This window comes from Hemiscyllium ocellatum, chromosome 32, assembly GCF_020745735.1.
Source record: "Hemiscyllium ocellatum isolate sHemOce1 chromosome 32, sHemOce1.pat.X.cur, whole genome shotgun sequence".
In the NCBI taxonomy this organism is placed as follows: domain Eukaryota; kingdom Metazoa; phylum Chordata; class Chondrichthyes; order Orectolobiformes; family Hemiscylliidae; genus Hemiscyllium; species Hemiscyllium ocellatum.
This window is the reverse complement of record NC_083432.1, coordinates 36,760,682-36,777,125: the sequence shown is the minus strand read 5'-3', so window position 1 is coordinate 36,777,125 and position 16,444 is coordinate 36,760,682. Positions and strand designations below refer to the sequence as shown.

General features: G+C 39.4%; 1 protein-coding gene across 5 annotated transcripts in view; it reads right to left on the bottom strand.

Annotated features, from left to right (window-relative positions):
* stat5a (signal transducer and activator of transcription 5a) overlaps positions 1–16,444 on the bottom strand; it is a 146,176-nt gene that overhangs the window by 33,310 nt on the left and 96,422 nt on the right. For all 5 annotated transcript variants that reach the window (XM_060848975.1, XM_060848977.1, XM_060848973.1 and 2 more), the window contains 4 exons: positions 10,022–10,125; positions 7,724–7,861; positions 5,894–6,050; positions 3,816–3,905 (listed from right to left, as the gene is read on the bottom strand). In XM_060848975.1, coding sequence (XP_060704958.1) covers positions 3,816–3,905; positions 5,894–6,050; positions 7,724–7,851 — 375 coding nt within the window. In that variant the 5' untranslated portion in view covers positions 7,852–7,861; positions 10,022–10,125. The remainder of the gene's footprint in view (positions 1–3,815; positions 3,906–5,893; positions 6,051–7,723; positions 7,862–10,021; positions 10,126–16,444) is intronic.

Genomic DNA, 16,444 nt, shown 5'->3' with positions numbered 1-16,444 from the left:
AAAGCTTGTAATACGAAGATCATTGAACATCAGTGAAGAAATCAGTGAACATCTCAGGTTAATTACTTTTCTGATGAAAGTTCAACTTATTTTTTTCTGCACAGATTCTGCTTGATCTATTGAGTATTTCTAGACTTACCTGTTACTTGACTTGTTTAGAAACGGCATCAGTATCAATGGCTGCTAAAGGAGCACATTTGTTCAGCAACCTTTATTAACAATAAAGGTTGCGTGGGCGGCACGGTGGCACAGTGGTTAGCACTGCTGCCTCACAGCGCCTGAGACCCGGGTTCAATTCCCGACTCAGGCGACTGTGTGGAGTTTGCACACTCTCCGTGTGTCTGCGTGGGTTTCCTCTGGGTGCTCCGGTTTCCTCCCACAGTCCAAAGATGTGCGGGTCAGGTGAATTGGCTATGCTAAATTGCCCGTAGTGTTAGGTAAGGGGTAAATGTAGGGGTATGGGTGGGTTGCGCTTCGGCAGGTCGGTGTGGACTTGTTGGGCCGAAGGGCCTGTTTCCACACTGTAAGTCTAATCTAAAAAACAATCTATAAAATGAAGATTGTTTCCATCAAACTGTCCAGCTGTAACCTTCCTTCAGATCTTCTGGGACTATTGTGATGTACTACCTCCAAACAACTGTACTAATCAGAAAATATCTTGGACTCAGCTGGATGCAATCAGCATCTATATTTTTAAAGAAGTTGTTACAGTCACTTACTGCCTTTTGAAATAGAAACAGTAATAAAGCGAACGTTGGTCCTTTAGAAAAGGAGTCTGAGGAATTAATAATGAAAGATAAAGAGATAGTAGATGCATCGAACCAGTACTTTGCAGCAATCTTCACTCCAGATGATAAAAGCAACACCCAAGAAATAGCTACCAATCCGAAATTAGAAAAGTGAGAGAAATTCAAGAGAATTAGAATTACAATCCACCTGGTAGAAATTATATTTGGAAAATTGTGAAGTCTCATGCTTTCTGATGGCTTTCATCCAAGGGTTTTCAAAGCAGTAGCTAGTAAGATAGCTGATGCATTATTAGCTTGAATTTTCCAAAACCTTCTTAGGTACAAGGAAAATGGAGCAGGTTCGAAGTGCCTATATCTGTTCTGAAATCATACACTGCTTGCCATATCAGAAAATCAGTGTTATAGAAAATGCAACTTTGCACTAATTTTGTTGACCAATGTTTCATTTATGAAGTATTTCCAGGGTAAAATGTCCATTATGGTCGGCAAATATAACTTCAGCCATACAGAATTTATCTGATGCTAAGTTATCTAAAGAAAATAAAGATAAACTCCTGCCGTGTGTCATAAGCAGATCCCTCTTTTCTAAAAGCTGTTACTTTTCTCATGGATACTGTGCTCTTTATTTCAGAGGGGGTAATAAAACTCTTCCAATTCAGATTAGACTGGTTTGGTAGATTAAAGGGTATTGAGAGGCCTCTTTGTTTATATGTGACTGCAACAATAAATGAGACTTCAGGCCAAAGTGGTCATGTTTAGAAGTGACCTGTATAATGAAAGGAGAGTGGTCAGCTCTCTAGCTGAGCAGTTCAGTCCAGAGCTAGTTCAGAGTTCAGCTGGGTGGAAACAAACAGCGCCAGGGACCTGGGTTCAATTCCCGCCTCAGGCGACTGACTATGTGGAGTTTGCACGTTCTCCCCGTGTCTGCGTGGGTTTCCTCCGGGTGCGCCGGTTTCCTCCCACAGTCCAAAGATGTGTGGGCCAGGTGAATTGGCCATGCTAAATTGCCCGTAGTGTTAGATAAGGGGTATATGTAGGGGTATGGGTTGGTTGCGCTTCGGCGGGTCGGTGTGGACTTGTTGGGCCGAAGGGCCTGTTTCCACACTGTAAGTAATCTAATCTAACAAAAAAAAAGCTCTCTCTCTGCCCTTCTAACTTCAACCTGTAAGCATCTGTTCCATTTGTACTGTTTTTTAAGGGGGTTTGCTTATTGGGACTGTTGTGTATGGAAGTAGGTTTGCTCACTGAGCAGGAAGGTTCATTTTCAGATGTTTCGTCTCCATACTAGGTAACATCAGTAAGCCTTCGGAAAAAGCACTGATGGTGCTTTTTGTAGCTCGTTGATGTTCATGTATCCCAGTGGCTAGTTTTCTGCCTGTTTGTCCAATGTAGTGTTTGTTACAGTTCTTGCACGGTATTTTGTAAATAACATTTGTTTTGCTTGTTGTCTGTATAGGATCTATCAAGTTCATGAGCTGCTGTTTTAGTATATTGATGGGTTTGTGGGCTACCATGATGCCAAGAGGTCTGAGTATTCTGGCAGTCATTTCCTGATGGATCCCATTTACCACCCTCCTAAGAAAAAGAACAGGAATTGACATCACCATAGGAACTGACATCACCACAGGAAATGGCATCACCAACTGAAGGAAACCTAAACAAATAAATAGGAGGCCATACCATCAGTGCTTCATCCAGAGGTTCACTGATATTACCTGGTATGGTGATGAAATGTCTGAAAACGAACCTTCCAATCAGCAAGCAAACCTACATCCAGAACCTCAACCTGAGCTACAAATCTTCTCAAAACTTGCTAACTGTTGTGTATATTCAGAACAGCATAAGTAAGTCTAATTTGGATGGACTGAGTTCTATAGGGATTCTTTATTCTGTTCTGTGTTTCATTGTGTAATTTTGTGAATGGAGTTTTGTCTATTTTAAAACCTAATAGTCAACCTCGCTAACTTACTCTGGGTAATTTTCACTGTACACTTACCGAAACAAATTGCAAAGTTATGGTCTGGGCTGTCTGCTTAACAATGTTTTGAGTGGTCTGACCTAGTCCATAACACATGATATGTAGCACTTTATTTACTTCAACACTCCTCTTTGTGTACATGCAAGAATTATGGACAAACAACATTCCCATCAAAAAAGAAGTGTTCAATTGCCATGAGTTTTGCAAAAGTCAAAACTTAACTGATGTTTGAACAAACTAATGTTCTAACCATTTGCATCCAAAGTTAATATACATTTCAGGACATTTCATCACAAGGGTACTTTGGTCATGAAGTGAAATTTATTCAAATCAAAAAGAAAAAAAAAATCACACAGAACAGTGGAGACAGGATGGCGGTATGAGCAAGTATTACACATGAATAAAATGTATTGCTTCAAACATTAAAAAGACAATTCTAAACCTCAAAACACAATGCGGCTGAGGTAATTGGAACAATAACAATCAGATACAAGCTTTGCTTTGATAGCCGAACTTTATCATAGATCTATTAGATGTTTCATCTCACTACTTCTTCTCACCTTGTTGAAACAGTATATCCAATTGCTAAAGCTTCCTGTTTGAATATGTGTAAAGGCCAAATTCACACTGCTTCTAACCTCAGTGAGTCTCAAACTTCTGTCAATATTCTGGGCAAGATAATGTTCATTATGTACATCCTAAGATTTCAACAATTTTTCACCTTTCTTTATTTCAACAACATTATTGCAGTCACCCTCCTCAAAATTGCTATTTGTTCATTCTTAATTCAAAATCCAATATCCTACTCTTCATTCCTTCAAATCAAATCTGTCCTAAATTCTCATTCATTTAAAAGGGCCTAGGCACTCAACATTTTCAGTCATATAATTTTCTTGCTTTAAAGCCAATCTTGGGATCCCCAATCTCCCAAGATTTATCTTCCCAAGTACTTGTCTGAATCTTCATGAGTTTGCACCCTGGTTTCTCAAATTTAAAAATGTCTCTCTCCTGCTTCTTCCACATGTCACTAAACAGGGATTGAAATAGCATGGAACAGAATAATTTTTTTTTAAAAATCTGTTACTTACATTTGTAGCTTCTCTAATTAGCCTCTGCTCATGGTACAGAATGTGTTTGATTGATCTAACCAGATCCAGTGGGCAACGGTCATAAGTATTCTGGAAATAAGAATTACAACTGTCAAACTATGCAACGAGTTGAACTTCTTTCCCAGAGTTGAAATCTATGCAGATTTATGTTCATTAATTTTTTCACGTTACCTCCTGAAAAGAAAGTTTAATTGCTACACAATTTCACACCTCATCCAATAGCCATTATTTAAACTTGGGCTGAAATGTGGCAGATCATTGAACTGTGGGAGGCAATACATTCTGTTCCTAACAAACTAACAATCATAATGGGCTTGTTTTCATCAAGAAGTCAATCAAGAGAATCACTTGATTGGATATCAAGTGTAGCTGATTATTCTCCTTCTATTCCAAGTCTGCAAAAGCAATCTAAGTGGTAGTCAACTGAGACCAAGCAATCCAGCACAGATCAAAAATCAAAACGGAACCTTCTGGTTTACATGACTTGAGTGGAGTACTCAGCAGTAATGCTGATTTTTTCCAACCCCCACACAGAACTGATGGATCTCTCCTGCAATATTTTTGACATTGAAGCAAAGAGTTGATTAAGTGAAGGATATGTATTGGTAGAAGGCATAGGTGGCAGGCAAGGCGGTGTGCCTTGGCTACAGTTAGAGAAGGGGCTGGGCTTTTGGGTAAAATTGGAGATGCAAGGTGTACCACATATTTTGGATATGTGGCACTTCAAAATAGAAGACAAATTGCATATTTTGTAGTAGGAGGCAAATGAGTCTCTTCTGTACCCCATAAAATTATGATCAAACTATGAAAGCAGAACCACCTGAATTTAGTGACCATTATGGGTAACACAGTGGCTCAGTGGTTAACACTGCTGCCTCAGCTCCAGGGACCTGGATTTGATTCCAGCCTTGGGCAACAGTCTAGTGTTAAGTTTGCACATTCTTCCTATGTCTGCATGAGTTTCTTCCAGGCGCTCTGGTTTCCTCCCACAGCCCAAAGATATGCTGGGTGGGTGAATTAGCCATGCTAAATTGCCCATAGTGTTCAAGGATGTGTAGGTTAGGTGTGTTAGTCAGGGATAATAGGGTAGCAGAATGGGTCTGGGTGGGTTACTCTTTGGAGGGTTGGTGTGGACTTGTTGGGCCAAAATGGCCTACTTCCACACTGTAGGGATTCTATGATTACTGACAGTTGTATTCTGTTACTTCTTTATGTATTTCAATGCTACTTTTGTTGTAATATCTTGGAAAATGCTCTGGCTTGGTCCCTTTCTTATACTTGTCCCTTTGGGTTTTCCAGCCCCTTTACGGTGCAGAGATTGAGGCCCAAGAGCAAGTAGGAAGCTGTGAGAGATGGAATCCAAGCACAGGAGAAAACGGAAGCCAGCCAAACAGTTCTGAGACCGAGCAGGTGAGCTGAGAAACAAGCCTGGTACGGCTTCATTTCTATTCTGGGGCCAGGAGGGAATCCAACGTCAAATTAATACAAGTTCTGCTCAACTGCCCAGAGTGAGCATATACCTAACGGATAAACTATTCTGAGATTTGACGTGTTGTGTCAAACTGATTGTTGCAGATAGCAAGGAAAAGTACTAGGGAAGCCAAATTCACAAGTCCATAATTATTTAACATGTAACACTTTTTACTTTTAGGTATGTGGTTAAATTGGATGCTGAACCCAATCTTGAGACAGTTCTTTTCCGCACAGATTTTGTTGTGGAAATATTAAGAGGAAAGGTTATAATGTAAAATAATTATAGAGTGACCATAAGAGAAGCAGTAAATAACCAATCGTAAAAAGGAAAAAAAGTCTAACATTGGAAAACAGGTACATACTTGATAAATGACAGATGGATTAAGTCACAAAGACAAAATTGTCTAATATACTTTTATTAATGAATGGAACACAAATTGCTAATAGTTTACTATAAAACTGAAAATGTTTTTGTCATACACCTGCATGTGATTTAAAGTGTAAAATACAATTTTCAATTCATTAGCATCTGGACTCCCTAACTTACACCATGGCTTTCTAAAACGCAGAATATTTAAACCTACCTTTAACTGAGTGGCATAATTCCCTAATTTCAGCTTTAATACAAAAATATCTTCACCCATTAGATGATCAGCTTTCTTCTGTAACTCCTGTATCAAGGTCTCAAGCAATCGATGCGCTCGAAATTCCTCTTGTGGATTCTCAACATCAATTGAATCCCTAAAAAGAGAAATCAGCACAGAAAAGCAATTCCAAATATGGGTATTTATCATTAAGATTGTGCAAGAAACTTGTATTTGTTTGGATCAGCTTAGTGAATACTACAGGCAGAAACAATTTTTTTTCTAACAGCGAAAGCTACTTAGAAATTCTTTAAATGTGGGGTCCCAGTAATATTACCCAAGGCTTTTTTAAAAAGTTCGTTCATGGTATGCGAACATTGCTGGTAAGACCAGCATTTATTGCCCATCCCTAATTGCCCTTTGTCTGAGTGGTTTGCCAGGTCATTTCAGAAGGCAATTAAGAGTCAACCACATTAATGTGGGTCAGAGTCATATGTAGGCCAGACCAGGTAAGAACAGCAGGTTTCCTTCCCTAAACAACATTAGTAAACCAGCCAATTGTGGTCATCATTAGACCAACTTTTACTAATTCCAGACTTTTAAAAATCTTGAATTCAAATTTCAGCATCTGCTATAGTGACCTCAGCAACTCATGTAAAAATACCAAAGCTATCTGATCATTAGGGCTTGTGTTTGCACTATTGATAGCTACATGCTAACAAATCACCTGCTTGAATGTCTGTCTCAGAGTTGGTGAATTATGCCGAAATTTAGACCTTTAGCTCCACTTGTCCACTAGATCATGACTGATCTGCACTTCATCTCCAATTATCTATATTTTTTCTTGATGAACTTTAACAACAAAAATTTCTTGATTAGATGAGATTCCCTACAGTGTGGAAACAGGCCCTTTGGTCCTATTAGTCCACAGTGACCCTCCAAAGAGTGACCCACTCAGAGCCATTCCCCATATTTATTCCGGACTGATACACCTAACTCTATGGGCAATTTAGCATGACCAATTGACCTAACCTGCACACCTTTGGACTTTGGGAAGAAACCAGAAAACCCAAGGAAACCCATGCAGACACGGTGAGAGTGTGCAAACTCCACACAGACGGTCGCCAAGGCTGGAATCGAACCCGGGTCCCTGGCACTGAGAGGTAACAGTGCTAACCACTGAGCCACCAACTCAAACCACAGCCTCTTGGAGGAGATAGCGCCCAAAGTGACTTCCTGGTTTCTGCAACTGGTATAACTAATTTTATATCTATGTAAATATATAATTGCTTCCGCACAAGACTACACTGAAATTATATGCCCAATTTAGTTGAACTATTAAAAGCACCAAAAAGAGAGCTGGATATGCAACCTTAAAGTGATGAATTAGAGGGCTTTGGAGATAGGCCTGGAGAATAGGACTAGCTAGACGGCTCTTTTGGGAACCAGTACAGACACGAATGGCCAAATGGCCATTGTTCTGCAAAATTCAATGAACTGAAGATCAGTTGCATGCACAATAGCATTACAGAAATATGTACATAGAAAGGCATTATAGTCATTTTGTTTGGACTGAACATTTTCATGCATTAAAGTCCTTACATCAAGAAACTGACCATATATTTATTCAAATATTGTACTAGTTTCATCTTAAGCAAGGAACAGAGAAGTAAACAGTACTGGACCTCATAAAAGTGCTTCCAGCTGTGATTAAATTTGAATGGTTAAGGGCATAAGATGACAACACAATCACATGCTTTTATCCTAATGAGACATCAACAGCCATTAGGAATGTGTTACTTGAACACAGGGTATCTAAATTTTACATACCATGGCTGACTTTCAATCCACTGTGACAAATAATGCCTAACTTCAATCGGGAAATGCTGACCATACAAGGACTGCATCTGACGCAGAGCTTCGCCCTGAAGCTGCTGGGCCTGAATCCATACTGACATGGTCTGAGATCTAAAAGACAAATCAAATAAGCCAATCATCAACAAAATAATGTGAAAAGATTTGAAGACCTATTTGCAAAATTCACTCAACAGGAAAAATCACAAGGTAGCTTTCTGCAGTAGCCTTTCAGTAAATACTGATTTAGACCATTTCCTCACGGAGTAAATTGTTCCAACAGGAACAGGGAAGTCAAAATGTAGCTCCATACTTTCATTCAACCTCTTGACCTGCAACAGATAGCTATCTAACTATGACAAAGAATGTAGATCAACTCCTAAAACTAATTAAGATAAATTTTAATTCCTGGATAAAATAAAGCTCTTTTCAACCAATACATATACAGAACAACCTCTGTTATCTGGACATTAATTATCCGAATTTCAGATTATCCAAACAAGACCATAAAACTTTTAATTAAATTTAAATAAAAGCACAATGAGAGCAGGCAGCCTGGGCCGACAGTGACACCAGGAACAGGGTTGCTACAGGAACCATGCTCCTGCTATTGCCAACACCACAGGAACCCTACCCCTGCTACAGCCAGCACCACGGGAACCCTGATCAGTTATCCGAACAAAATACTCTCTGCCCATCTTGTTCAGATAATCGAGGTTGTTCTGTATACCAAACATAAATTTCATAAGCTCAAAAGTTTGACTAAGTAATCAATTTGACCAAAGGTCAGAAATTTAATTGACTTGTATACAACTTATGAAATTAAAAAAGGCTTTAACCATCCATGTCCTTATTGTATTTTGACTGACCAATCTGGAAGAATAGAAATTCCTCAACTGTATAATCCAAACACAATTACAAAGTAGAAGGAGGAAACGTTACAAGATCTATTTACATCTACTTAGTAGAAGACATATGCCTAGTACGAGCTAATACTAGTTCACTGCACAATATTTAAAATATACAGTGACCCATCACTGAGCTGAGGCAATTATTACTAGAAACATATTATTTGCTTCAGGAATAAATTAGCATATTTCCAAGGAAAGTATTAAACATTTTTACAGTAATATTGTTTATACTTTTGCCTCACTATGTTCTATCTTGAGACACTGCTGCCTCTCTGGTCATATTTTGACATGGAGAGAGCATTTAATTAGATGGGAGAATGATGAGTGAGCCTTCCCGTCTCTACCCTGATTAACTCAGTGACAGAAAAGCCCAGTCAACCTTTTCCAAAAGGAGGAAACGCAGTCACGACTGAACCACAGTTGACACTATGCATTGAGAATATGAGAAATAGCATTCAAAAAGGAAAATTATGAAATTTAGCAGCACCACCCAGCCTAATGACATTTACCACTGAAAAGGACAACTGCACAGGTACATCATCTCCAGAATCCCCTCCAATTACGTGCTTTTGCATTGGCACACATCACCATTCCGTAATTGTCAATGCATCACGATCCAGGAATCCCCTCAAAAACATGGCATCACCATAACCTCTTTACAATATGGATAATCGGCTAAAAAGAAAAACCATCACTCTACCTTAGCATCAAGGAAGAGGAAATAAACAATGTCATCCATGTCATAGCAGATAATCAAAAGGGTTCCTGAGTATGCAATCATACATAAGATGTACTTGAATTCAAGCTTTCATTTTATATACCTGTTGCCATTCTCTATTTACATTTAGGGGATTAATGAGAGAATTACAGGGAAGTACAGAAATCAACAGAATTGATGGTTAGATTTCCATCCTATCAGGTGATCAAACAAACACTGAAAAGTTATATCTGTTGTTGCATGTATGTATTTTATAATTGATGCAGGGAGAGTACAATTCTTCTCAGTTGTTTACACTACTGATTGTACTGTGCCTTTAGCAGTAATGAGCAAAAGCCATATTCTAAGGCTTTTATTGGCTCCAGCATTGCATAATGCAAATATAACTCTGATTTAAATATTGGTAGAAAGCAGGAAGCAGATCTTCTAAAGGTCATAACATCATTAGGCACAAGGACATCAAAACATATTTTGTAATTATTTGCCTTTTACTGTCAAAGTATTTAATTTAAATTACATTTTCTCTCTGTGGAATTGAATATTTTCCTAATTTATTTCAGAACCAGAGTTTTAGTCTTCATTACAGTTTGTATTAAAATGCATGACATTTGAGCTTCGTTCACAGACTGGAATTGAAACACTTACCGAGATCCTAATTTTATCTCACCACGCAGTGAACTCTTCTTTTACCACCAAATACTGCTACATTGGACCACAACGTCAGTGATGCTCCCTGATTGAATAGTGTTCTATATGTACATAAAAGAAAAAACTTCTATCAGGACATTCAAAACATTGCACAATTAATTGAGGTTTTAGACAGTGGTCACTTTGAAATCAAGAAACATGGTTTCTTGTGCACTCCAACTTGCCACAAATATTGGAGTTATTGGCATATTCTTCCAAGCAATGTTGGAATTAATGGTCCCTGCTAATTTTTATTGCGCACAGCGTATTCATTGAAGTGCTCCTTGAACATTTTTTTTGCATTGCTGCACAAATTACAAGAGCCAACTTGTGTTCAACCAGTGCAGAAACTCTAGTTCTCTTCTGCATAATAAAATACTTCTTAGTTAATCTATTCTTGTCTTCATCTTTCTCACTCTTGTTTCCTCTCTGCCACCACCCAACCCCCATGGATATTTGCACACTGGGTCTGTTCCTCCAACTCAGCCTTGGATACAGGTGGCATAGCCCATCTCTTGTGCCCAGTGTGCCTCGGAAGAAATTCATTTTCTTCTTCAGACAGTAAAGGCTTCAAGGCTGCGATCTGCAGTGTCCACCTCAGACTCAGGTGTCTTCTATGCTAAACGGAGGGGGAGAACCTGCAAGTTCCAACAGCCTTTCTAACTGTTTTAAAGGGCTGGGTATGTTTTGCTCCCCCGGCCCATTTGAGAGTTTGCAGCTTAAAAAATGTGCTCCATGTGCTTGTTCAAGACCTACTTGCCTACCTAAAATTTGCACATAATGGGACCTGATCTCATGTCAACCATGCCTCTTACCCAGTAGAGTCATTTCCATGGTTTCAGCAGCAAACTTCCCCTGAAGTAAACTCTCTCTCTTGCTTAGAGTGGTCATATGTCCAGTATTAGTGCCCCTTACGCCACTACTCTTTCCTCCAGACCACTGGACAACAGATGGTATACAGCTGTCCTTCTACATTGAATACCATTTGACTTTAGGAAATACTCAAATTCACTGCTGATAAACAATGGCTTGTTGTCTGTGACCAACAATTCCAGGAGCCCATGTATTGCAAAAGATGTTCACAGCTTTTCTATCATTCCAGTGTTTGACGAATGAACTCCATGCATGTGTGACCACTCTGAATGTGCACCCACAATGACCATGAGAAGGGTCGAAATAGTCAACATGTAGCTGAGTCCAGGGTTTGCCTGGCCAATCCCATGAATATGGGGGAGCTGCTGGTGGTAATTTCTGCCCTTGTTGGCATGCTGGGCACTGCCCCATCAACACATCTGTGTTTGTATCCAGTTGTGACCACCAGATGTAACCTCTCACCAACATCTTCTTTTTGGACTGCCCCGAATGACATTGGAGGAGTTCAGCCAGTATCTGGCGGCGACCCTTCCTCAGGAGAATTACTCCTGCTCCCCATAATAAAATGCCATCCTCCGTGATCTTGTTTCACTGGGTCCAGAAAGGTTTCAATTCTGGTTGTGACAGCCCTTTTTTTTCTACCATCATCACCAACTGTTTTAGCTTTGCCAGGACTGGATCTTTTTATGTTCACAGTCTGATATTGTCAGCGGTTACCAGAAGGCTGCCCAGAAAGTTTAAAACCAAAATGGACTCTTCCAACGGCAGCACCATTAATAGTGTAGTGCCAGCAGGTGGTGGATCAAAGCATTCCCATTTGCTACTTAGCCTCTCGGATGGTGTTCAAACTTGTAATTGTATGCACTTGGTATTAGAGCCCACCATTGAATTTGACGAAAAGATATGAATAGCATGGCCTTGTCCTCTTTAAGTGACCTAGCAGGGGTTGTGATCTGTTACTAATACAAATTTATACCGGTAATTGTATTAAGAACAAAGAACAATACAGCACAGGAACAGCCCCTTCAGCCCTCCAACCCTGCACTGACATATTTTGCCTTTCTATACTAAACTTATCTCCACTTACAGGATCTGTATCCCTCTATTCCCTTCCTAATCATGTATTTATCCAAGTGCTTCTTGAATGCTGCTATTGTGTCTGCTTCCAACACCATCTCTGGCAGTGCATTCCAGGCACACATCACCCTTTGTGTGAAAAGTTTGCCTCACACATCTTTTTTAAATTCCCTCCTGCTGCTTGAACCTGTGTCCCCTAATAAATTACCTTTCCACCCTGGGAAAAACCTCCTACTTGCCACTCTATCCACGCCATTCACAATCTTACAAACTTCCATCAGGTCACCGTTCAATTTCCCGCATTTCAATGAAAACAAATCCAGTCCACCCAACCTCACTTCATAGATAAAATTCCTATACCAGGCAACTTCAAAGTAAACCTTTTCTCCAAAGCATCCACATCCTTCTGGTAGTGTGATGACCAGAACTGTATGCAATATTCAAAGTGTGGCCTAACTAAAGTTCTATAAAGCTGCAGCATAACTTGTCTAACCTTCTACACAATGCCCCTTCCAATGAAGGGAAGCATGCCATTAGGCTTTTTTTTTACTACCTGCATTGCTGCCTTTAGTGATATATGGACCTGCACATCCAGATTCCTCTGCATATCAAAACTCCGAAGGGTTCCGCCATTCTCTGTATAATTACCACCTGTATTTGATCTTCCAAAATGCATCAGTTCACATTTATTCTGATTAAACTCCATCTGTCATTTTTGTGCCCATGCCTCCAACTGATCTATATTCTGCTGCATCCTCTGACAATCCTCCTCACTACTCAACTTCACCAATCATTGTACCATCCATAAACTTACTAATTGGACCAGCTAGATTTTCCACCAAAGTATTTATGCAGACCATGAACAAGAGGCCCCAGCATTGATCCCTGTGGAACACCACTTGTCGCAAGCCTCCATTCCAATAAACATCCTTCCACTGCTATCCTCTGTCTCCTAGGGCTCAGCCAGTTCTATATCCATCTTACCAGCTCATCCTGATACTATGAGACTTCACTTTTTGTACCAGTCTTCCATGAGGGACCTTGTCAAAGGCTTCAGTAAAGCCCACATAGACATCAACTGTTTTTTACCTGAATCACCTTCGATCAAATTATGAGTCATTACTTCCCATGCTGTCTACTGTTAATTAGTCCATTTACTTCTAAATGTGTATCGAGCTTGTCGCTGAAAATCTTTTCCAATAATTTCTCCACCATCAATGTTAGGCTTGAAGGCCTGTAATTTCCTGGATTATCCGTGCTACCACTCTTAAAAGGTGGGACAAAATTGGCTCTTCTCCAGTCCTCTGGAACCTCACTGGTGGCCAAAGAAGATACAAAGATACTCCAGCAAATTATTCTCTTGCCTCCTTCAATATTCCGGGATATTTATCTACCTCAATATTTTTTTTAAGATGCACAATACCACTCCTTTTTTGACAGCAACTTGTCTTAGAAATTCAACACTTCCTCCGTTGAGATCATTCTGTACCAACTCCTCTTTGGTGAATTCCAACACAAAGTATTCACTTAGGACTTCATCTACCTCTAGTGGCTCCACACAGACTCCATTCCTTACCCTTGAATGGGCCAAACCTTTCCCGGCTTCCCTTTTGATTTTTATATGTTTAAAGGACTTGGGATTCTCCTTAATCATGTTTGCTAATGATTTTTCGTGACCCTTTTTAGCCCTTCTAATTCCTTGTTTAAGTCCTTTCTTACTTTCCTTATATGCTTCAGCAGTTTCCATTCTCCTAGAACTTGGTGGAACTTTCTCATAGAAAAGATGACCATCAAACCTTCCTTCTCTATTTGGTCGCATTCGTGCTCTCCATCAGCCAAAGTCCAGGAAGAAACACTACCCTGATACCGTACAGAGAGGAATTGCATATCAACACCAGACCTCACTTGGGATCATGGTGTGCCAACATCTTAAACGACAATAGTTGCATCTTCATTTCCCAAAAGGCTATGTCTTGACTAAAAAACTATTTCCAAGGCTGATCCTTTTTCAATAGCAGATGTAAGGGTGCGAGGACGGAGGCCACATTACATATGATTATCTCTTAATAATTCACACGGAGGGAAGATCCAAGTTCCAGTACAGGTGTGGGAACCAGTTGAACTTTCATCATCCTCACTTTCCTCCAATGGATATAACTCCTAGTCTTGTTGACTCTGCAGCCCAAGTCAGTCACTTCGAGTGCCTGGAGCACACATTTTCCCCTGCAAGGGCTACTCCCACCTGGGAGAAACATTTAAGCACTATGTCCAAGTTCTCCAAATGTTCTTTGTTGGTCTTCCTGGTTATTAGCATGTCATCCAGTTCAAAAACAACCTGCCATCGACCTTGTGAAACGTTCTCCGTCGTCTGTTGAAAAATAGCACAGGCTGATGATAGCACAAATGGCAGTCTCACATAACAGTGCAAATCCATATGGTATTAATTGTAGCACACTTGGGAATCCTCATCTAACTACAATCACAGGTATGCATGGCTCATGTCCAGCTCCATGAAGGACGATGCCCTCACCCTGGCCAGATTTGTGTGTAAGTCCTCTCCACAAAGGATTGGGTATTTATCCAGCCAGAAACAAATTCACCATTTGTTTAAAATCCCCACAAAAAAACCCCACTGACCTGTTGGGCTTCACTCTCAGCTACAATGTACCTACAATCACTTTACCGTTTTGGGCCAATAAAGTATTTGACTCAATATGACAATAAATTTCAAAATACATTTAACATGTCACAAATTCATTTTTTTGTATCTAATTAGATAAATTTCTAAATATATTTACAATTAAGTACATATTGACGCTTAGACCAAATAAACTGTCAATAAAATTTTACATAGTTTCAAAACAACAGCATTTGCAAACAATTGAAGATTCTCATCATTTTACACTATATACTAAAAGCAAAACATTTCAATCAATGTCAAATACTGTGTTTAGATTTGGCAAATATATGCAAGTTAATCCACTGATTTTACTACTTTCACTAAGTTTTCTTCCTGTCAGTATATGGTACTTAGTAGAATTCAAAAGAATTATAACAATTTGGGAAAACAGAAGTCTAAGATGCAAAATTTGTTTTTTGAACTGAGTACTAAATTAATATTTTAAATGACTAACTTGAATTTTAGAGGCGAAGGGCACAACATCTCAAGATTAATAATACTTACAGCTTGTTCAAAATCACAAGTCAGAACTGCTTGAGATAAAGATGGGAATTTATGCATGAGACGGGCTTAAACTACTGAAATCTTCAAAATAATGCATCACAGAATGACCAAAGGCAGTTTCTTTACAAGATGTCATCTAGCCTACACAAACCAGATGAACAAGAATTCATACTGCCAACTTCCTCTACATAATGTAATTTTGACTCAGTCTGACGCACAGAAAGTAACTCTTTCAGTTACACAGCATTTCAGCACAGCCATCAGCAAAAAACCTTACAACAGAACCATCTCAAGTATGGCATCTCTACTGGTGACAGACTTTAAAGTACAATATTAACTATATCCTTTTGACATAGTATTATTGTTCTTACTGAATTATAAGATATATATATATATATACACACACACACACACACACACACACACAGGCACACACATATACAAGATTAGATTCATATTAGAGCCCTGCCTTTGAAGGCAAGGGTGGAAGCAGCCAGGTAGTTAATCTAGATGTACTATGGAAATACAGAGTAGAAAAAAGTTGCAGAAAATGAGATTGCAGCTAATACTTTCATTTGAAAGTATCAGTAGAAGTGAGGCAAGTTCATGTGCTTGGATGTTCATTGTGTAACACTGGATACAACTAAAGGATTCTCTGCTATGGGAAACCAAAATTTGAAATTAGCATATGAAAAATTGAAGGATAAGCTATATCCTTCGTTGGCCTCGACTTGTCTCAGACAATACAAGCAAACAAACACTGCTGCACTTTTGCCATTTATGCATTCCAAAATACTAAAAAGGGAGAAACATTAGAGATTATTTAAAGTCAGGACTTGGACAGGATTTCAATTTCTGGTCATTTTTATCATGTAGTTCAACATATTCTCCACATTATCTCACGTAAGAACATCTCTTTGAAGTTGAGAGTTTGGTCACAGAACTGGTAGGTTTGTTTCCATTTTGTCACAATGCTTGGTAACAACATTAATGAGCCTCCATTGAAGCGTTGGTATTCTGTTCCACTTGCTATTTGTGTGTATTGGTCTGTTACAATGGGTGATATCATTTCCAGTGGAGTTTGCACATTCTCCCCATATCTGCGTGGGTTTCCTCCAGGTGCTCTGGTTTCCTCCCACAGTCCAAAGACGTGCAGATTAGGTGAATTGGCCGTAGTGTTAGGTGCATTAGTTAGGAGAATGGGTCTGGGTGGGTTGCTCTTCGGAGGGTCGGTGTGGACTTGTTGA